We start from the raw sequence: 19,756 nt of genomic DNA, 5'->3' as shown, positions 1-19,756 counted from the left end.
GGCTGCTGCCAGCAGTGTCACTGAGCCCCGTGTGGCTGGCAAGGCACATGCTCCCACCATGCTGTTCCCCATAGGGCTACTCCTGCAGCTGCTGTGGGCCCTTCATGCATGGTGGCCTGGCTAATGAGTGCCTCCAGCACGGAGCGTGTTCAGGCAGAGCAGGCTGCAGCCACGGCACTTGGCTGGATCTGATCCCCTACTCTGCAGGGTGGGCAGGGGGCGAGCTGTAGCCGCACCAAGTTCCAGCTTGGTGTCTGTAAGCACCCCACCCAGGTGGGCCTCCACATGGTGCTGCGTGGGGTTCAGTGCCCACTTGGAGGCAGCGGGGCTGTACCACTACCAGGCAACAGCCCTGGCAGCTCCTCCACTGGCACCATGGCATGGGCTGGGAGCAGAGAGGGCTGCCCTGTCACCCTGCTGAAGGCGGCTCACCCCACACATGGACACATGGACCATGGGCTCCAGTTGCTCTCACAGACGCTCTTAATTAACAGCAGTTGGCTGCTGGGTGGGCTCACCGAAGTCCCCAGCCCCTTGTTAGTCCCCAGAGCCACTGGGATTGCTATGCTCCCACAGTCCTGTCGGTGCAGCCCCTCATGCAGTCTTCTTGACCACGTGGATGAAGTAGCAGGGGACGTGGGCCTGACCCGGCGTGTAGGGCTGGAAGTCACCCAGGACGCTGTGCTGGCACTTCCCCTGGAAGGCGCCTTTCAGCAGCGCCGTGAAGGCCTCCAGCCGGTGCGGGTAGTATGAGAGGCGGAACTTGCTGCAGGGAGGCAATGGCCGTGAGGTTCGGGCAGGCACCGAGACCCGGCCTTGGCTGGGACGACCCTGCAGCCCCTCTCACCTCAGCTCTGGGGAGGCCCCCGCCTCCGTCGGGGGGACCTGCACGGTGTAGTCCAGGGTCACCATGTGGGCCTTGTTGTTCACCAGGAGCACAGAGGTGGTGATGTCCTTGGTCAGGTCGCTCTGGGGACAGCACAATGTTAGGGGTCCCGCTGCTCCCTGGCCCCAGCCTGGGGATCGGGGTTATGGCAGAGGGCAGTGGGATGGGGCAGGGGAGCAGCCGCCCACCTTGTAGTAGATGTTCTTTCCGGGCGGCGCGCAGCCCGTGGCCAGGATGTGGTCGTAGTTGCGGTGGTCGATGACCAGGACGCCGCCGGGCCGCACCATGCTGGCGATGTTCCTCAGGGCCAGTTTGTGGTCACTCTGGTCCCCTGGGGAGAACAGCGCAGCGTCCCCAGGCACGGACTGTGCCCCACATCCACAAACCCACCTGGTTCCCCCAGCCCGTGGCTCAGACACCCACAGCCCCACCCCTGTGATGAGCTCAGACGCTCTCAGCCTCCCCGGGGATGTGTGGGGAGCCCACAGCCCCACTCATGGCACAGGTCTGGGTGTGCCTTCAGCCCAGTCACAGGTGACACAGACACACACAGCTCTACCACCACCGCAGTGTCCCCACGGAGCCCCAAACCAGCGCCTGTTCTGAGACACGCTGCCACCCAGCGCGATCTACCTGTGCCATCAGTTCGGGCACGTCCTCAGCCAGGTGCCCGGCCCCCCCAGCCCTCCAGCCGCAGCCCCACCTTCCAGCCTCACCTTTGAAGTCGGGCAGGTGCGCGAAGGAGTTCCCCAGGCAGATGACAGCGTCAAAGCCGTCCCCGGGCTTCTCCAGGTCCTGCTCCAGCGTCAGCCAGTTGGCCTCCTCGATGACTGCGGCACGCGGGGACAGTCAGGGCACGGACCCCGCGCTCCCCCCCCATCCCCATCCCGCCGGCCACCCCCTTCCTTCCTCCTCCCCATTTCCCCACGCACCCCCCCGGGGCCCGCACCCCATCGGTCGAACTGTTCCTCCTTGCGCCGCTCCCATCTCTCCTTCAGCGCGTATTTCAGCATCTTATCGCTGGCGTCCACGCTGGTCACCTGGAATCCCTCCTCCAGCAGCATGATGGAGTCCACCCTGGGGACAGCGCCGTCAGCGGGACGGCGGAGCGAAGGGAGAGGGCGGGGGGGAGGAAGCGGGGCCTCACCCGGTGCCGCAGGCCACGTCGAGCACGGAGCGGCAGCGGTGCTGGCGGAGCAGCGCCAGGAGCCAGCTGCGGTACTCGGCCGTGCGGCTCCGCGTGTCCCCGATGTACAGCTGCCACACCCGCGCCGCCCGCCCGTCCGCGTATTGATCGGGCAGCCCCTCGGCCGCCACCCCCAGCGAGCGCGTCCGGTACACGCTGTCCACCATCCCGCCGCCCGCTCACCCACACACCCGACACCGACACCGACACCGACACCGACACGGCTCCGCTTCCCCCGCCCCGCCCCGCCCCCTCGTTCCGCCAATGGCCGCCGACACACCCCCTCGTCCCGCCCCCCGCGGGGAGGAGCCCCCCGGAGCCGCCCGGTCCGGGGGAAGCAGCAGCGGCGCTCGGCGATCGAGGCGTTTATTCGCAGTCCCGACGATCAAGGCGTTTATTCGCAGTCCCGGCGCTGCAGGCCCCGGCCGCGCTGCGGGCGCTGGGAGGACGCGGCCCCGGCCCGGCGCTGCGAGGGGAACGAGTCCGTACCGTAGTGGGCCGGGAGCTACGGCTGTGGCACGGGGGAGAGCCCTTCTCCCCGCTCAGTCCTTGCGAGCCGCCGCCTATAGCTCGTCCGTGGGGCTGTGGGGGAGCGGGGCGGCTTCCTGCACCCCGCTGTCCTCTGAGAGGCTCTCGGCGCCCTCGCTCTGCTCCTTCCCAGCTTTCTTCTTCTTCTTGCCACTCTTCTTCTTGCTCGGCTTTTCCCCAGTGCTGGCCAAGTCCCCCTTCTTGCCTGTCCACTTCTCCGCTAAGCAGCCTGGGCAGGAGGAGAGACGGCCCTGAGGGACACGCAGGGCTCCCCATGCCCCTGCTGGATTCCCTGTGTCCCACAGCCAAGCGCTGCACCAGGCAGCCCCTAAGACTTACTGGCATCCTTCCCTTTCAGCACGCGGTCAGCACAGAGGAACTGGGACAGATCTTCCGTCTGGTGGTGCCGGTACCAGTCCTCGATCACGTCTTCGTACTCCTCCACCAACACGTCGCACTGACAGGGAGAAAACAGCCTGGCACCCAGCGCAGGGCAGCAAGATCCCACCCCACCCCACCCCACCCCACCCCATCCCATCCCATCCCATCCCATCCCATCCCATCCCATCCCATCCCATCCCATCCCATCCCCACTGAGCCCACACAGCTGCAGCACAGTGAGCCCAAGTGGGTACCTGCTTCTTGAGATCTGCCACCTCGGCAGAGGTCTCGTTCCACAGCTCGTATGGAATGTCCATCACCACCTTGACGCCTTTGTGCACCAGGTTGTGCAGGGTCTCAAACGTCTCTGACATACCCTGGGAAGAACAGTGCCATCCAGTGAGCCTGAGCCCAAGGGCATAGAGAAGCACAAGGTGTCTGACACTGGGGGGGTTACGTGTCCACCAGTGCCTCTATGCATTGGGCACCCCATCCTAAACACAACAGGAAGATACATGTGAGACGGAGCCTCCCCCAGAGCAGCACGGCCTTCCCTGCTGTCAGCTGGCACCTGGAAGGACCCACCACATTTCAGCACCCAAAGGGACGCAGGGAAAACCCACCTTTGCAAACCTGTTGCTGCCACTCCTTTCCTTGTGCAGGTTGTAGTCCAGCAGCCTCTTGCAAATGTTCTCCGTCACCTCGATGAGCCGGATGTCCCTGCATGGAGCAGAAGGAGGGGAACAGCTCGGTGCTGCACCCCACAACAGCACCCAGCATCAGGAGGAAGCGACCTGTCATGTTTCCATGCTCCACAGCAGGGACTCAGCCCTTTCTGTTTCCACTTACGACTGTGTGTACTTGACGGCAGCTCCCTTCCCATCCAAGAAGCCATACTTGGTGTCGATCACCTCCTTGGTCTTGCCGGTCTCTTCAAAGGCCGATTTCAACTCCAACGCCACGTATTTACACACTGCGGGAGGGAAAGCAGAGCAGGTCAGTGGGTCCCGAGGAGGAGCTGGATGATGGGAGAAGAGCTCACAGGGCACGGCCACCATCGGTGTTCACAAAGAGCAGCATCCCCACTGATGATCTCCTGCAGCAGCAGGGCCTCAATAGCACAGAATCACAGAATGACCCGGGTTGGAAGGGACCTCAAGGATCATGTAGTTCCAACCCCCCTGCCTGGCAGGGCCACCAAACATACACCTTTACTAGATCAGGTTGCCCAGGGCCCCGTCCAACCTGGTCTTGAACACCTCCAAGGACGGGGCATCCACAGCCAGGGGCAGTCAGCCCTGCATCTGCTCCTGCCCATCACTTCACACGGGGTCAGGACACCACCCTGTGCCTCCCACACTGGGATGGGGCCGGCTGCATCACACCGCAGGGCACTGACACACGGAGCGGGTACTTACAGAGAACAGAAAGAAATCAAAGAGGGGCAGGGGGGAACTCAGTTTTATTTCAGCCGTAACACAGTCCAACGGGAGCCCTGCGGCCCGGCGGATCCTCCGCTCCCTTCGCTTCCGTGATCCGCAGGCAGGCCCGGCTGCCGCCTCCTGTGCCCGGTCCCGCCCCGCCCGGTCCCGCTCACCCTCGCACTTGCTGGGCAGCCGCACCCATTCCGACTCGTCTCCTCCCGCCGCCGCCACGAGCAGCAGCAGCAGCGCGGCGGGGCCCTGCGCCGCCATGGCTCCGCTTCCGGCCTGAGCCCCGCCCCCGTCACCGCGGCAACGCGCCGCCACCGCCAACCCCGGCGGCCCGCGTGGCGCTCCCGGCCAATCAGCGCCCGAGCCGAGCGGCCAATCAGCGCCCGGCCCGCCGAGTAAGCCCCGCCTCGCTGTGAGGCGGTTCCGTGCCGCCGTGGCCCTGTGCGCCCCGGTGGCGCAGTGGTCGCAATGCCGCGCTGTAACACCGCAGGCCGTGGGTTCGAATCCCCCTGTGGCACAAGTGGCCGAAGTGCCGCTCTGCTACACAGAGGCTCGAATCCCGGGGGTTGGACTCGATGATCTCTAAGGTCCTTCCAACCCGCACGACACTGTGATGATACTATGATGACACCGGGCTGTCTGTGCTCCGCTCTCAGCTCCATCCAGGCTGGTCTCCCACTCTCCATCCGGACACTCCTCCCCTATCGCCCTGCCCGGTGCCGGGCCATGAGCAGGGCGGTGAGCAGGGCGTCGAGCAGCGCGGCCTTCAGCAGCAGCACCCGCACAGCCACCAGCAGCGCCACGGCAGCACAGGCCCGGGGCTCTGAAACAAGGACAGCAGTGGCTGCAGGCCCTCAGATCCCCAGCTCGATGCCCCCCATCTCTCCATCCACCATCCCAGTCTCCTGCCGCAGCACTCACCCACAGGGCCGCTGGGACACAGCTCTGCCTCATCGCTGCCAGCTGGATGGGGAACAGCATGGAGGGGGCTGCTTCAAACCGCTGTGTGACACTGACCCAGCACAGCCCCGCTCCCATGAATGACCCCTGTCTGTACCTGCAACTGCCATGGGGCTGGAGCTGTGGGTTGGAGCGCTGCTGTTGGGCCCCACGTGGCACGCCAGGAGCTCCTGCTGCACGGGACCGTCAGGGAGGATGGAAACCGCACACACGGTGCCACCGTCCTCCTGCGAAGCCCCGTAGGTGAAGGACTGCAAAGTGCTGCCGTTCCCAGCGGAGATCCACACGGCGTGTCCGGAGCTGGCGGGCAGCTCGCTCACCACACACACCACCAGCCGCCGCCGCTGCCCCGACACCACCATGGTCAGCGGGGGGGCCAGCGTGGGCAGGGGGTCGGCAGCCCCACCGGCTGCAAGGAGGCAGGTTAAGCTTTGCGCTGGGGCCCGGCCTTCACACCCGGGCTCAGTGGCCACCAGCCCACCGTGCACCCACCACCTCGACCCTCCCGCTGGCTACTCACGGGGCAGGAGCAGAGCAGAGGCCATCAACAACCAGGGCACCTCCATGGCAGCGGCAGCAGCACAGCAGTGGCTCAGCTCCCAGCCGTTACTGCCACCTGCTCCCAACTGCTCCGAGCTGCACCTGGGGCAAAGCGCTGAGGGGTAGGCGGGCACGGCGCAGAGACAGCCCCTGGTGTGGGTGCCATTGCCTCACCACTCTCTAGTCCCAGTGCTGCCAGCCTCCCCCTCTCGCACACAGTGGTAGCGCCCTTCCTCCCCTCCTCCCCCCGCTACAGTGGTACGGCCACAGGCAGCGCCATGATGGAGCCGGGCAGCGCTATGACGGATCAGACAGGGGACTCAGCCCCCCCGGCCCCAGCCACCCCTTCATTTGCTGAGCTGCTGCAGCTGGTGCAGAGGGGCCAGGCCCCAGCTGGGGTGCGGTACCCCAACGCCTCACCCACAAACGACAGCCCCACAGCCTCCCGGCTCCCGCGGCCGCCCAAGCCCTGGGAGAGCCACCCAGGCCGGCCCTGAGCCACTGTGGCAGGCAGGAGATCCCACCACCCCCCTGGCTGCCCTTGGATCCCCCAGGAGGACGCAGCAAGGCTGGCTGCAGCCACAGCTTTAAATGCTTTTTTTTTTTTTTAAAGAAACATATAAAGAACTCTTAACATGTATAAAAATCTTGGTGCCAACCAGACGAGGCTCATACCTGAGGAGAGGCCACAGCCACCGCTGGGACTTGGGGACACAGTCTGCCCCAGGGCTGAGAACCTGCCTGTGGCCGTGCACCTCTGCAACCCAAGAAGCGCTGGAGCCAAGGTAAGAGCCAGGCTGGAAAGCCATCTGCTTTCTTCTTTGGGTCAAAATATTGAAATAAAAAATAATGACAAAAAAAAAGTGCAATGCACCGTCACTCCCAGCATTCGCTTCATGCTGTTTGTGACCTATTCATCTTTACAGCTGCTGCCAGCTCTCAGCAAACAGAAAACTCACACCGCTTTCAAGCCGGCGGCCCGTAGGAACAGTGATCCTGCTTGATTTCCACACACGTTGTAATAGCAATCTCTTACAACGTGCAAACACCAATGGGACCGCATTTCTGCACCGTGCGGCACCACCCCATCACAACGCAAACATGAAATTAACCTTGTGAACTGCCTGACAAACCTGAGAACTTAACCCTTGAAGCCCATAAGGGGCAGGACTAAGGCGTGCTTCCTCTCTCTCACTGCAGGATTAGTGCTCCAGCGTGAGCCTTAGCTTGATGTTCATGGCTGCCAGCTCGGCCAAGAAGTACCGGAAAACGTGAGGCACTGGGATGACCTGGATGGTGTCCATCCTGCCACACAGCATGCAGGAGTACCTCCTGTTGCTTGCCACGGAGGAAGGTGGTGGGCGCTGGAGCAGAGGAGATAACATGCTGCCACAGCTGGTGCAGACATAGGCTTCAGAGGCATCGGAGCAGCTGAAGAGGCGGTCGTGCAGCAGGAAGGAGGTGCCGTGAGCCAACAACGCATCACGCTCCATCTCACCGAAGCGAATCCCCCCTTCCACGTTCCTCCCCTTGATGGGCTGGTTGGTGACGGAATCCCGGGGGCCCGTTGTCCTCACCTGGAACTTGTCGGAGACCATGTGGCGCAGGCGCTGGTAGTACACGACCCCCACAAAGATGTCTGCCTCCAGCTCCACGCCGCTGATTCCGCTGTACATCTTCTCTGTCCCAAAGAAGTTATAGCCCGCGCTCACCAAAGTCTCACCAAAGTACTTCAAGGCTGAGTTCTTCTCCGTGAAGGTGAAGGGAGTGGCATCGTAGTAGGCACCGTGCAGCGCTGCTGACTTCCCCGCCATGCTCTCAATTAACATCCCGATGGTCATACGGGAGGGGAACCCGTGGGGGTTGAAGAGGATGTCTGGAACCATCCCGTTCTCTGTAAACGGCATGTCTTCGACGGGCCACAGCTGGCTCAGGATGCCCTTCTGCCCATGGCGGCTGGCAAATTTATCTCCAACAGTTGGGTTTCGAGGAACTCTGACGGTGATGCAGGCCTTCTTGAATTTCCCAGTGCCACGGTCATTACTGCACAGCTTGATGTTGTCTACAATGCCGACCTCTTTATTCCTGTGTAGGTGGAAAAACATTGACAGATGCGCTCGTCACTTCGAGCTAGGAAACGAAGCAAAGACACCAAACCACTTTTAAGTCTAATAAAAGCTGGGGATCACGTTTTTTTTGAAGAATATCATTCAGGGAAATCAGAGGGCGTAAGAATTGGAGCACAGCAGCCAAACAAAGGTATCACCCAAGTGCCATTTGTTTGCTGCTTCTAATGCTGATGGCACAGCTGCAAATTCCACGTGATGAGGTAATGTGTCACTTGTGAGAATAAAGTACAAATCATTGAAACCTGGTTCATCAGTACCTCATCTCATCAGACATGCCAGTTGTTTTGCTTCAAGGCAGCATTTTCCTGTGCAATAAATTAACGTTGTCCTCATGGGACGCTAGCATAAATGAACAGGTTCAGGGCAAAGCTCAGAGAGGAAAGCTCAGGAGCAGAGAGCAAAGGCACAGTGAGAGCTGAGTGGGCCCTTTGCCAACAGGTGTTTGGGGCTACGCTGCTGTTTCAAGTGAACCCTCAGCAGATGTTTCACATGCTGGATGTCTGCTGCAGGCTGAACTCTGAGTCAAAGCCTCTGCTCTCAACCCCTTCCAAGCCAAGCTTAAGATCCAAGCAGTGTGTGCAGCACAGTTAGAACAGCAGGGAGAGTTGCCCCTTCAGGTTGCAGGGTCTCTGGGGAAACTGGGGGCAGGAGGCAATATTGAGAGCAAGGAACCTCTCCATAGGAACCTAAATGAATACCTCATATAGAACCGTAATGAACAAGCGCTGTAGAGTTCAGAGGTAAAATGGCTGTACGGGTAAGGAACCTGAACTAAGGTGAGGCTGGCACAAAAGAGCTGGCAAACAGGAATACGGAGTAGGGAGCCAGAACAGGATCCACAAGGGAAGGAGCATAAGGCTGAGCTGACAGCAAGTTCTGGCAGTCCTCACTGCCACGTACTCAATCTTTCTGCTCTGCTCACAACCAGTTATCTCTCCAATGCAGTTTGAATGCACTCATTGTATAGTATTAATAGATAGCTTTCCCAATAAAAACTGGTTATTCTGTTAACCAAGCGCTTCATAAGCTAATTTTCTCTCTAAGCATGAATAACTAAACAATACTATCCTCACTCTACAAATGCTGCAGACAGGGCATGATGTTGTATTGACAACAGCTTCAGGCAAGAGACTGGCAAGTCTCTGGGGACCAAGCACCCAATTCAGTTAACATAATACTGCAGAAAACGACAGACGGACAGACGGGCAGCACTGGGGAGACAGCAAAACATTTCTGTAAGTTCTCTCCTTTTACCACTCCCAGACTTATTTCCTAGGATAAGTCAGATGCTGCAGCTCTTGAGCGTACACTGACTCCAAGCCACACAACATGCATCAGTGTCATGCTCCATAAACAGACACCTTAACTGCTATGTGAGGGGAAAAGGGAACACCTAGAAGAGCATCTCATCAGGTTCCACTGCTACTGACTACTCAATATGTTGGGACAGAAGGAACAAGCTGAACTTACTGGTAGTACACAGTGAAGGTCTCCCCTGTGTTGAGGTTCATATAGCTGTAGAATGGGTCCCCGGGCTGCAGGACGGAGCCAACAAAAGGCAGTCCATCAGCATCCAACTTCTCCTTTACATTTGGGTCCCCAGGCCTGATACCAAATACTAAATTATCACCTCCCCTGTTGCCTTTAAGGGAAAGGTCAATGCTCTCCATCTTGATAACACTTCCATAAGCAAACCCTCTCTCCCAGGAAGATTTGTTCACAATCTAAGAGAAAGAAAAAAAATGCCGTTAAGAACTTGTTAGTAACTTCAAAGAAAGCATTTCCATTCTGATCTGATGCACACCTTTTAACAACACCATCCTACGTTAAAAAAAACCCCAAAGCTCCCAGCCAATAATCACTCCAACAGGCACAGGTCTCTAACAATCTCATTTTTTTCAATCAATGCTGGAAGCCCACAGCCTTGCACTAGGGAGCTCTGCTCTACTCTCACTACCTTGAGCATTACTGCAGAAGGTGCATAACAGCATGTGTCAACCCTAATGGAACTGACTAGCAAAAGCAGAAAATGGGCTCTTCTCAACTGCATACCACATTTCTTCACAATTGCCCGCGCCAAATTCCTTTGCAGAACAGTATAATCCCTTCTTTTGGTGGCTTACCATTGCATCTTCCATGTCATAGCCACTGTAGGAGATGACAGCCACAACTGAATTGGTACCAACTGGGTAGCTGTCTATACCGTAATAGTCATACATTCTGGGCCTCACCAGAGGGCTCTGAGGGGTATGGAGGAGGTACAACTTGTTATCTGAGCGGTCCTTGTAGTTATACACTGGAAACCCCATGGTTTGCTTTCCTATAAAGAAAGAAAGTTGTATTTACGTAAGATCAATTCACAGTTAAACAGTGTTCTGTCCTCCAGGCATGTTATTAAGGACAAGGCTGGAAATACCTAAAATGAGTTATCACTTGCTTGTCAACTAATTGAAACTCCATCTACATACCACATCCCAATTGCCGGCAGACAACCAAGTTAATCAAATCACTGGCAGAGAAAAAAACAAGAACTGCTTCCATTGTGCCATTTTAATATCCTGCAACAAATGCCCAGTAGCTGCTCTCTCAAAAGCTGCAGTCACAGTGATAGCGCAGCCACTGAGAACAGGTGCAAAGAAACCTCCACTTCAGAGCATTTACCCTGGCTGCTTGTGAGAAGCAGGTCAACCTCTGCCAGCTGGGGGATGAGAGAACTCCTGCCAGCACAGTTGTTAATACTGACAGCCCCAAGCAGCTGGTGCAGTGCCTCACACTAACCTGTGTGATCAACAACCTCAAATTTAAGAAAAAGCCTACAAAAGAACCACAAAAAAAACCCCACAAACAACTTGACAAAGACATAAGGCACTGTGAGCACTACAATTTAGAACTGCCCACTGGAATGCTGTCTGGATGATAAACTTGACTTCTTTAACAGTCACTTATTTCACAGCAATCAACTTTAGAGCTGTAAGAACTGCTGGGAAGAGTTGCCATGTGGCAGCGTGGGGGGTGCACACACGAGATTCTCTCCCCACCCCCTTTCCTTGCCTGAAGACTTGAAGCTGTAGGCACTACAGTACGTACCCATCTGGCACTGGTACATGTTTCGTGGACTTTGGTTGTGATCAGAGAAGGGGATGAGGTTGGCCACCACACTCAGAATGCTGTGAGGGAAGAGCTCCTGGTGAGTGGTGACTCCAGGCACAACGTCTGACTCCATGGTGGCCACGTTCATGAAGACCTGCAAGAATCACACATAGGACACGTTGGAGAAGCAAGACAAAGCTGCCCCTGGTGACTTCTCATTTCAGTTTTAGCTGTGGTTGCTGACTGTACCTCAGTGTGCAGGCAAGTAAAACATCAGACAACTACTGAACTACTCTACCACAATCACAGACAACTGCAAGGAAAGCAGGTCTGAAAGTATGAAACTGCGATACGCATCATAGTTCCTCTCCCTCATTTTAATTGTTCCAAGTTATCAAGTTTCCAGGCAAGTCACTACTTGGCTGCTTACTGGTAATCTGCAGAATGTGATATAAAAAGTGATGAGACAGCGATCATCCACCTAAAGAAACATTCACTATGTTAATAGTGAAAGCAGACTTCACTACTTGAAAAAGATTTCTCCAGCCTACCTCTAAGAAAAGTACCAAAAACTCATTAGCTAGAAGTGAGAAAACCCTTCAGCCACCTATTCCAGCTCTTCAGCACAAGCTACCTACGTCTCATTCTCAGCTCCTTTGAGGAACACTATGCAATATACCGCTTCTATGCAGGATACTGCTGTAACAGGCAGCGCTTTTATAACTGAAATATGCAAACCTACCTGTTCCAGAGTACCAATCCATTCCTTCCTTCCATACTGCAAGTTTTTGACAGGCCGCACCATTCGGCAAGGGGTAGTGAAGATGAACAACCCAGGATACAGACTGGGTTTTCCTGTCATTGGGATAAGGACCACTTCGGCCCGTGCAGGAAATCTCTTCTCTTGTGTTATCTGTTTGTGTAAAGGAACACTGATTTAGGAATACAAACCAATATTGTTTTAGTTAAGCTGCATCCTACAGGCTATGTTCACACCCACAATGGAACTACCAAGCATGGATCCATCCATGGATGTAGCTATTAATACAAAATGGTGAAGAGCAAATTTAGAAGGTATTTCTAGTAATATCTCCACCAAGATTACTTCTACCATGCTGAAAAAATAAGTTCTCACAACAGTGGCAACATCATAAACCAGGAGACCAAACTTTAAAATAAATACAAGAAAAAACGAAAATCCTAATACAAACGTGCAGAATAAGATAAATTATCAGGTCAGACTTGAAAGGCAAACAGAAGTTAGGCTTCTTTAGAACTCTGGTGTCTTTTGGTTTATTTCTGGCCACTGCATATGGAGCACATTTAGGTAAGTCACATTTTAAAGAAGACAACCTTGAATCGCCGGAGGGCTTCTGCAACCTGAGGAGCCAGGTCCCATTCGACCCAGCCCACCACTGCACCATCCAGCACCACGCGGTAGCACTCAGCGTAAGGCTTGCTTGGGGTCGCATCAATGGGGACGACACCTGTGACAAGATGGGGCAGGGGAGGGAACAGCCAAAAAAGCAGACAAATGCACGTTATTTCTGCAGGAAGCCTCAATCCACATAAAACAGCTTTATGAGCCATCAGAAAAAATTCAGAACATCTGGACAGGGCAAAGTGGTAGAGGAGACTGGATGGAAAACATAAAATGTGCACAAGTGAGAATGCCATTTCCCATCCAGCCCCAGCACTCTTCTGGATGAAACAAAACTCCCATCACTGTGCTAATCACTGGAGGAGCTGCAGTTTAATTCAAGTTACTAGAACATTTTCCACATATGGGTTTGTAGGGCAGAAAGGTAAAAATGAAGACTGCTTCATTAGATAACTGAGCGAGTAAACTGTACCTAGAGCACATAACATAGGTGGAAGGTCTGTCACAGGAACCATCTCTGTCACTATTTCACACACAGCTGTCATGTGGTTCATCAGACCGCAGGGCTCTCCATCTGGGGTGTCCACAGGGCACAGGAACCCCCAGGACTCCGGCAGCAGTTTGCGCACCGTGGTAGTTCTCATCTGGGCAAACACTGACCCTCTGTGAACGCAGCGGAAGTGCGAAAGGTAGCGAACAAAATTCAGCTTGTCCCCCACCACACACAGACCGCTGTCCTGCAGCATGCCCAGGCCTGAGTAACAAAACGGAGGTTTACATCAGGATGTTGCTCAGTTTTATGTTGTTTCTCATGCTGTTTAGGTAAAAAAAAGGGCTTCTTATACCTTAAGACTTACCAGTCTTAGATCGCAGGTTACCAGTTGCAAGAAGATACTCAAATGACTTGGTAACATCTGTGGTCAGGCCGAACACCTTCATCAAGCTGTCTGCATTGATGGTGATGTTGGCCTTTTCTGTTTTCTTCTCCAAAACGAATTTAACAGATTGCAACCAGTTCTCAAGCCTCTCCTGTGGTTTAAGAATGTGAGACTTGAATTAAATACAGGAACACAGACACTCTAATGAGTGGCTCAGTTATCTACGCAACAGAAAGCCAGTCTATTTAGAATCTTTGCATTTACAGGAGAGGTTGCTCACTCCTCTGCTTATCTGACAGGGCCAGGCAGGACAGCAATCCCTTCTGCTTCCTGGTACCAGATTGGGAAAGTGCTACAATGCTTCACATAATTCACTTTTTATTCTCTTTTTTTACAGCCATGGAAACCACTCACGTAGTAGACAAGTTTTAGAATTGTTTCAGCAAAGCGATGCTAAAGATTCTGGCTAACATGGCAAAGAAAGATTATGAGTTATCTGGTAACTCAGGGAAGCTTTATTACTTGGGGTTGACAAATCTCACTTCTGAGCATTACTTTCTTTTTGGCATTCTACAATGAAGAAATGCCAGAAATAACTTGAATCCAAAGTGAACTGGAATAGTTTAGGAAGCTGCACTTTTACACCACCAGTAATAAATTAACAGTGTAAATTGGAAGTATACTCCTGACTTCCTGATCTGTAAAAGAACTCAAAGATGGGGTAGAAATGACAATATAAATCACTGATTTTCAAAGAAAGAGGATGGGACAGTTATTTACTTGCACATCTGCTGTGTGACACAGCAGGAGCACCACAAAGAGGCTGATCTTTATTACTAATCTATCAACTGACACAACAGCAATATGCTGTTTCAAAACCCTCCGAGCTGGTGTTCCTCCTTCACCAGACTCCAAGCCTGAGCTTTCATTTCTGTTGAAAGTCCCAAAGCTTTTCACTCCATGTTTTACTCAGGCCCCTATTTAGTGCGGTTCGTGCTGTGCTGCATTAGATTCAAGTCTTTATAGTATACCAAGGCTCCCTGCTCTTCAGTTTGGCTCTGTATTTCTCCCATCTCTTTGGCCACTGCAGGTCCTGGATTGGATGACCAGTCCACACACAGGCCTTTTGACCTTACCTTTAAGAACATAAGGAAAAGCTGTCCTGCAGTAAGCACTTCTTGATTCATTAGACTGTCTGGATTGTCCTCCATGCACTCCCCTTTGGCAAAAGCATACAGCTTCCTGGTCATCATACAAAGCAGGTAGAATTTTTCAGTTCTGTCTGTCAGATGTATGCAGATACACTTGCTGGAGGGAGAGAAAGAAGGACAATTAACACCAGCTCGTCACGCCAGCAGTTCTTCATGTTTGCTAAATAATATCAAAATCTTTTTCCCCCTGTTGCTAGAAAGATACAGCCAGTTGATCAGATGAAGGTGAGCCTCATGGAAAAAATGTATATCATATACTACTACACATCCTTACAAGTATACAGTTCACATACACAGGCCCACTTAAGAGATAAGATTTGTACATTATTTTGCAGCAGGTATGACACCAAACACCACTACATAACCATATACATGTGCCCAACTCCACCCCAAAATCCAAGCTGGAGACTAGTAACAGATCACAGAACACTGCAATCAAATCCCTGTGTGGAAATGTGTGCTGAATGACATTTTAATGCAAGCAGTAAAGCTGATAAACTGCCTTCCAAGACAACAGAAATAACTTGCTTTCCAAGATGTAAGCACAACAACCTTCCAGAATATGAGCACACAGGATCTGGTCACTCTGTACCTCTGCTCCATAGCGCCCTCTTCTGAAGTCTGTACAACTTCACCATAAAAACAAACATTCAAAGAAAGTTCTGGCCAGGTAGAAGTTACAATGCAAAGTACACCCCAATTGATGCTTTCCACAATTGCTCTTATCTCCACAGCGCAGACAGCTTTGACAAACATTGCGTACAGAACATACCACGGGACAATAAGACACCACCAAAAAGCACGAGAGTATTTAGACTGAAGAAAATTACAGTATGACTTTCTTGAAATTATCCGCTGTTTCTCAGTACAAAGAGCTGATCTTCCAACAATTCTAAGTGCTTCTCTGAGGCACTGAAAAATTGCCTCAGTGCTTTTAGACACCTGATGATTACTCCTTATTTCCAGGTACTCAAGGACTTGGGCATCCCAAATGATACTTTTCAAAACACTTTACTAAAACACTTGGTCAAAGAACTAAAATCTGTATTACCCGAAAAAGAAAGTTAGTTGAATGCTTGTCACGCTGGCAATCTCAAACCCCTCTCTTCCATTTCTTCCTAACTTATTCCATTGAAAAAGGGAGACTTTAAAACATCCAATTCCTATCATTTAAGTGTAATTCGCGTAATAGTTGCTAATGACTGCGTGAAACAGCAGATAAAACGCCACAAATTACCCTAATGGTTCAACCTATTGAAACTAAAGCTGTCCACACAACTTCCCCTTCTTTCAACTTGAACAGAATAGTTTATCACAGTATCCTGAAGTTCCACCAAGAACTGGCCACCCGCTGCTATTTTATTACCATGTACAAAAACTGTAATGAGAGTGTGAAATAATATGGCAGAGTATTCCTAAAGTTGCTTGAATTTCAATGCAATAGCACAAGCACACACTCCTAAACATGTACATACGTACTTGAAAATGAAATCCGCAGCCTGCTCATTGCTGTACCACTCGGGAAGGTTGAGTTTTACTCTGAAGCTCTTTCCAAGGTAATCGAGGACGTTTTGTTGCGTGTAACAATGTGCTTCAGCTACTGCTCTAAGCATCTCAGTAACACAGTTCACATAAAAGGAGTCGTTTTTCTTGTCTTTGACCAGCTCTTCAAAAATCTGGTAGTCTGTGAAATTAACTAATGCCTGAAAGACAGATGCACATCAGATCAGAAGAACAGTCGTGACAGTATCTGGCCATAAAACAGCAGAGGTTGGGTACCCCAATGATTTAGGTTTTCGGTCCTCTGGAAATGGAAAAATACTGTGGGATTAATGTACTTCAAGAGCAGCACAGTGGATATGAATGAGGTGATGATCACAAGTGGTTCCAGTCTAACAAAACCCTTGGAAAAACAAACAAACAAACTTGCATCCTCTATCTTAAAAGGCTTCTTTTGTCTCAAGTTAACTCCTTATCTCCACAGAAGTCAAAAGACAGCTTAGCCTATTACAATCCACTTCAGCTTCAGCAATTCATTTTCTACATCTCATGCTTAAATCCTGTGTTCTGAGCACTTGGTGTTATAATGTTTCCTAGTTGTTTATGTCAGGGTTTAAGTGACCATTCTGCTCACCAGTAACTGGCTGACAAACCTCCCCCATCTGTAAGCAAACTGTCTCTCCACTACATTTAAAAAGCCTTCAAGAAGCTCACAGAAAAAAAAAAAATGGGAACGGCATGAAAAAGACACGTAGACAGATTTCTTTATTAAACGGCTGATGAAGGGGGCATGCAAACCCATGGCATGATATTCATGGAAGAATTCAAACTTTAGACAGTGCAGCCTGCTTAGCTTATGACATCCTGTAAGCTAAAGTCAGTATAATGCCCTTGCTTATTAAAACACAGGGTAATTACCTATCTCTGCTGACTAATTTTAAGTCCTGAACACAGGAGGCTGAAAGAACACGTAAATTCCCTGAGACCAGACAAGCTGTGGTGCCACAGGCCACAATTTGCCCTAACCCTTAGCTGCTGTGTAACACACAGCTGAAGCACCCAGGCTTTGCTGTTTTTAATGGAGAAATTTGGAAAGGCTTGACTAACATCAAGCTTTCCCTGCTACTTAAAGAGCAGTTTAACTGCACCCAATGTGCTCAAACTGGCACTACTGGTTTTGTCTTCCAATTCTTAAGTGTTTCCAGTTCCAAACAAAAACAGCATTTTATTTTTCTCCTTTAAAAAAAGAAGAGAACCAGTTTACTGGTTTCCTTTTATATGAGAGCTTGACTTTAATGATTAACACTGTTATAGTCGAGGCTGACCTAACAGTTTCTTAAATGGTCAATGAATTATAAAAATACTCCTAGGATCTTTCCGGTTAGGTTACAAGCCCTTACATCCTCCACGAGCTATTAATCCACAACATTCATTAGCAGGAAGCCATAATACTTTGGCATAAGCCTGCATGCACTTCCTCTGCTCCACCTGCACACTGCATCACACATGCAGGCTCAGTTTGCTCTACAGTTCTTCAACCAACATCGGAAATATGACTGAAAATACTTAACATGGCATCAGCTGCCTCTCATTACTCATGAAAATAGAAATGCTTAGTGAAACTTCTGCATTTATTTAACACAGCAAGAGTGTAATGTGTATTATTTGTTTACCTTTAGAGCAAATCCCAAGGGAAGGAAGAACAGCTCTTTCTGAAAAATGAAGTTCAACATTACGCAGCCATTTTCCAGGTAGTGAAGGTTCATGTTTATTGCGCTGTGCTCTTCTTTAACACAGTGCATCATTATTCCTGCAGGAATTAACAGAAGCAAAAGCCAACATGAGCTAAGCAAGAAATACAGACAGCACTTATGTGAGATGTCCGAGCCGGTGTGAGATGATTCAGTAGATCAGCACAGGCAGCTCAGAAACCACCTGAAAGGCAAGCACTTGCCTCATGCATCACTATGGTGTTACCAACCACTTGGTTTCCTATGTAGTACAATTTACCTGAAAACATGAACACCATGCAACAGCAACAACAAAATAGCAGCTCTAGTTGGTCATCCCTGTTTGTTTATGAGCAGCTTCTGGAGGGATGTGGTAGCAAGGCCTTTAGCTTACCGTACTCTGTGAAACCAGGACCTCTGTTTTTCCACTTGTGTCTCGACAGTGCAAGAGGGAAGTTGCGCCTGGGCATAATCAGCATTCTAATAACCTTCTCTAAGCCGTTAATTATGAAGTAGCCCCCCATTTCCTGTCAGAAAGAAAAGGCTTTTAATGCGCTTGAAGTATAATTTCAAGTAAAATAAGAAAACACTTCTACTATGTTATAAAAACACTCAAGCCTAACACTGGCCTAATATACTGCATGTTGTCCTGATACACAAGATCCTCGTTACCTCCTCCTCCTCGTGGTGCTGGATGAGCTCTTGGGGAGAAAGATTATAAAGGTTGCACAATTTGGACTTCACCATGATTGGAATATACCCCACAGGCTGTTTAATGGTCCCTTGTGGAATGCCATTCACTGACCAGCTGATGTCAACCTAAAACGATACAAAGCCAACAGTGAGCAGACTGAGCTGAACTCGTTTTGTTCCCGGTATAATAACCGCAGGACACAGCTCTCTGAACGCTTCCCGAAGCCGTAGCTGAGGTAAGAAACCCGCTCACCGTCAGCCTCCCGCGGTACGTGCTGCGCAGCCCGCGGCACTCGGCCGGGAACACCTTCACCTCGTGGCACAGCGTCCCCTTGGGCACCAAGGGCGGCGAGATGGCGACCCCCACCACGGTGAGCGCCACGCGGCCGTCCTTCAGCGCCAGCTCCAAGGGCGGGATGTCCTGCAACACACGGCAGCCCACAAGTCAGGGCGAGCTCCACCAAGCGCCATCCCCGCTTCCCTCCCGCCCCCCCCGGCACCTGCAGCGCTCGGTACACCCCCTCGCTGATGGCGTAGTTGAAGGACTCGATGTGCGCGGCGGTCAGGTCTCGCCGTACCCCGCTGCGGGGCCGCTGCCGCCGTCTCAATCGGTGCGGCTCGTGGGCCATGCCCTGCTCCATGGCGGCCGCCATGCTGCCTCCGTGCGCCTCCTCCGCTCCGCCCCGCCCCGCCGGCTGCCGGGACACTGCGGGGCGGGGCGGGACGGCCGCGAGGCGGAGCGCGTGCTGCCGCGTGCTTCCCGCCCACGGCCATGGCAGCCATCGCTCCTCAGTGCCGTGCCCGCCCCACATTACAGCGCCCTGTGCCATGACAGCAGTGCTCGTGTCCCACAGCACAGCATCCCCCTGCACCGCGTCTGGCTGTACCGCAGCCCTCAGCACCAATCCCCTCAGTGCCCACATCCCGCTGGGCCGCATCCTTCACTGCCTGCATCCCCAAGTCCCTCAGTGTGCCAGCAGCCTGCCCGCCCTCATGTTGGTGGCACACACACAGATAAGCAGGAGGTGCTTATCTCTACGGAGCAGGCTTGCAGCTCCTGCCTGCACCAACACCATTATCAGGCCTACAAATCACACCCCAAAATCCCCCCAGGTATTTGGCACGTAGCCCTGTTGGTTTGCCTTTATCTTGCTCTTGTACCAAACCAGTGCCATGGGGCTTGATGCACTCCTTGCACCGCACTGGTTCCTCCATCAGTGGATCTGCCAC

General features: G+C 52.6%; 4 protein-coding genes and 1 long non-coding RNA gene across 9 annotated transcripts; 1 reads left to right on the top strand and 4 right to left on the bottom strand.

The window, feature by feature from the left end:
* Nucleotides 1-460: 460 nt before the first annotated feature.
* Nucleotides 461-2,308, bottom strand: GNMT (glycine N-methyltransferase). Its single transcript, XM_015857001.3, has 6 exons — nucleotides 2,034-2,308; nucleotides 1,836-1,963; nucleotides 1,603-1,716; nucleotides 1,075-1,217; nucleotides 848-969; nucleotides 461-766 (listed from the first exon to the last, which is right to left on the bottom strand). The coding sequence occupies exons 1-6, from the start codon at nucleotides 2,237-2,239 to the stop codon at nucleotides 595-597; spliced, it is 885 nt and encodes a 294-aa protein (XP_015712487.1). The 5' UTR covers nucleotides 2,240-2,308; the 3' UTR covers nucleotides 461-594.
* A 116-nt stretch (nucleotides 2,309-2,424) lies between these two features.
* Nucleotides 2,425-4,692, bottom strand: CNPY3 (canopy FGF signaling regulator 3). Of its 2 annotated transcripts, none has more exons than XM_015857002.3 (6): nucleotides 4,579-4,692; nucleotides 3,831-3,954; nucleotides 3,605-3,701; nucleotides 3,236-3,358; nucleotides 2,940-3,057; nucleotides 2,425-2,829 (listed from the first exon to the last, which is right to left on the bottom strand). In XM_015857002.3, exons 1-6 carry the CDS (start codon nucleotides 4,673-4,675, stop codon nucleotides 2,636-2,638), a joined length of 753 nt encoding a protein of 250 aa, XP_015712488.2. In that variant the 5' UTR covers nucleotides 4,676-4,692; the 3' UTR covers nucleotides 2,425-2,635. The 2 variants fall into 2 exon arrangements, with proteins under 2 accessions (XP_015712488.2, XP_085397252.1); XM_085541126.1 differs by lacking the exon at nucleotides 4,579-4,692 and adding an exon at nucleotides 4,400-4,557.
* A 141-nt stretch (nucleotides 4,693-4,833) lies between these two features.
* Nucleotides 4,834-6,079, bottom strand: PTCRA (pre T cell antigen receptor alpha). Of its 3 annotated transcripts, none has more exons than XM_015857003.3 (4): nucleotides 5,895-6,079; nucleotides 5,472-5,783; nucleotides 5,336-5,377; nucleotides 4,834-5,237 (listed from the first exon to the last, which is right to left on the bottom strand). In XM_015857003.3, exons 1-4 carry the CDS (start codon nucleotides 5,938-5,940, stop codon nucleotides 5,116-5,118), a joined length of 522 nt encoding a protein of 173 aa, XP_015712489.2. In that variant the 5' UTR covers nucleotides 5,941-6,079; the 3' UTR covers nucleotides 4,834-5,115. The 3 variants fall into 3 exon arrangements, with proteins under 3 accessions (XP_015712489.2, XP_085397253.1, XP_085397254.1); XM_085541127.1 differs by having other exon boundaries at nucleotides 4,975-5,258; nucleotides 5,895-6,074; XM_085541128.1 differs by having other exon boundaries at nucleotides 5,039-5,377; nucleotides 5,895-6,078.
* Nucleotides 6,080-6,180: 101 nt separating this feature from the next.
* Nucleotides 6,181-9,054, top strand: LOC146761299 (uncharacterized). The gene is made up of 2 exons (XR_014943819.1): nucleotides 6,181-6,699; nucleotides 6,841-9,054. It is a non-coding gene; the product is annotated as an uncharacterized LOC146761299 (long non-coding RNA).
* POLR1B (RNA polymerase I subunit B) lies at nucleotides 6,497-19,324 on the bottom strand. 2 transcript variants are annotated; one of them, XM_085541116.1, is made up of 15 exons: nucleotides 19,031-19,324; nucleotides 18,780-18,947; nucleotides 18,506-18,652; nucleotides 18,228-18,360; nucleotides 17,777-17,913; nucleotides 16,083-16,306; nucleotides 14,529-14,700; nucleotides 13,372-13,543; nucleotides 12,987-13,268; nucleotides 12,487-12,620; nucleotides 11,876-12,046; nucleotides 11,131-11,287; nucleotides 10,167-10,363; nucleotides 9,514-9,767; nucleotides 6,497-7,999 (listed from the first exon to the last, which is right to left on the bottom strand). In XM_085541116.1, exons 1-15 carry the CDS (start codon nucleotides 19,307-19,309, stop codon nucleotides 7,117-7,119), a joined length of 3,510 nt encoding a protein of 1,169 aa, XP_085397242.1. In that variant the 5' UTR covers nucleotides 19,310-19,324; the 3' UTR covers nucleotides 6,497-7,116. The 2 variants fall into 2 exon arrangements, with proteins under 2 accessions (XP_085397242.1, XP_015712484.2); XM_015856998.2 differs by having other exon boundaries at nucleotides 19,027-19,198.
* Nucleotides 19,325-19,756: the final 432 nt, after the last annotated feature.

This window comes from Coturnix japonica, chromosome 3 (assembly GCF_054131305.1).
Source record: "Coturnix japonica strain WE chromosome 3, WE-NBRP24, whole genome shotgun sequence".
Taxonomy (NCBI): Eukaryota; Metazoa; Chordata; class Aves; order Galliformes; family Phasianidae; genus Coturnix; species Coturnix japonica.
Note: the sequence above shows the minus strand (reverse complement) of the source record. Positions and strands in the feature narration are given on the sequence as shown.

What these genes read in the sequence shown, in the direction of transcription:
- GNMT (XM_015857001.3), bottom strand. Translation starts at nt 2,239, where the DNA reads ATGGTGGACAGCGTGTACCGGACGCGCTCGCTGGGGGTGGCGGCCGAG. An exon ending in GCACCTGCCCGACTTCAAAG is followed by an intron (nt 1,218 to 1,602) that starts GTGAGGCTGGAA and finishes TGTTCTCCCCAG; the next exon opens with GGGACCAGAGTGACCACAAA. An exon ending in GAAAGAACATCTACTACAAG is followed by an intron (nt 970 to 1,074) that starts GTGGGCGGCTGC and finishes TGCTGTCCCCAG; the next exon opens with AGCGACCTGACCAAGGACAT.
- POLR1B (XM_085541116.1), bottom strand. Translation starts at nt 19,309, where the DNA reads ATGGCTGCCATGGCCGTGGGCGGGAAGCACGCGGCAGCACGCGCTCCG. An exon ending in GAGGGGGTGTACCGAGCGCT is followed by an intron (nt 18,948 to 19,030) that starts GCAGGTGCCGGG and finishes CGTGTGTTGCAG; the next exon opens with GACATCCCGCCCTTGGAGCT. An exon ending in GGATTGGTACTCTGGAACAG is followed by an intron (nt 11,288 to 11,875) that starts GTAGGTTTGCAT and finishes TGATTCTTGCAG; the next exon opens with GTCTTCATGAACGTGGCCAC.
- CNPY3 (XM_015857002.3), bottom strand. Translation starts at nt 4,675, where the DNA reads ATGGCGGCGCAGGGCCCCGCCGCGCTGCTGCTGCTGCTCGTGGCGGCG. An exon ending in GCAGCAACAGGTTTGCAAAG is followed by an intron (nt 3,359 to 3,604) that starts GTGGGTTTTCCC and finishes TGTTCTTCCCAG; the next exon opens with GGTATGTCAGAGACGTTTGA. An exon ending in TGGCAGATCTCAAGAAGCAG is followed by an intron (nt 3,058 to 3,235) that starts GTACCCACTTGG and finishes TCTCCCTGTCAG; the next exon opens with TGCGACGTGTTGGTGGAGGA.
- PTCRA (XM_085541128.1), bottom strand. Translation starts at nt 5,940, where the DNA reads ATGGAGGTGCCCTGGTTGTTGATGGCCTCTGCTCTGCTCCTGCCCC. An exon ending in CTCTGCTCTGCTCCTGCCCC is followed by an intron (nt 5,784 to 5,894) that starts GTGAGTAGCCAG and finishes GCCTCCTTGCAG; the next exon opens with CCGGTGGGGCTGCCGACCCC. An exon ending in CAGCCCCATGGCAGTTGCAG is followed by an intron (nt 5,378 to 5,471) that starts GTACAGACAGGG and finishes TTCCCCATCCAG; the next exon opens with CTGGCAGCGATGAGGCAGAG.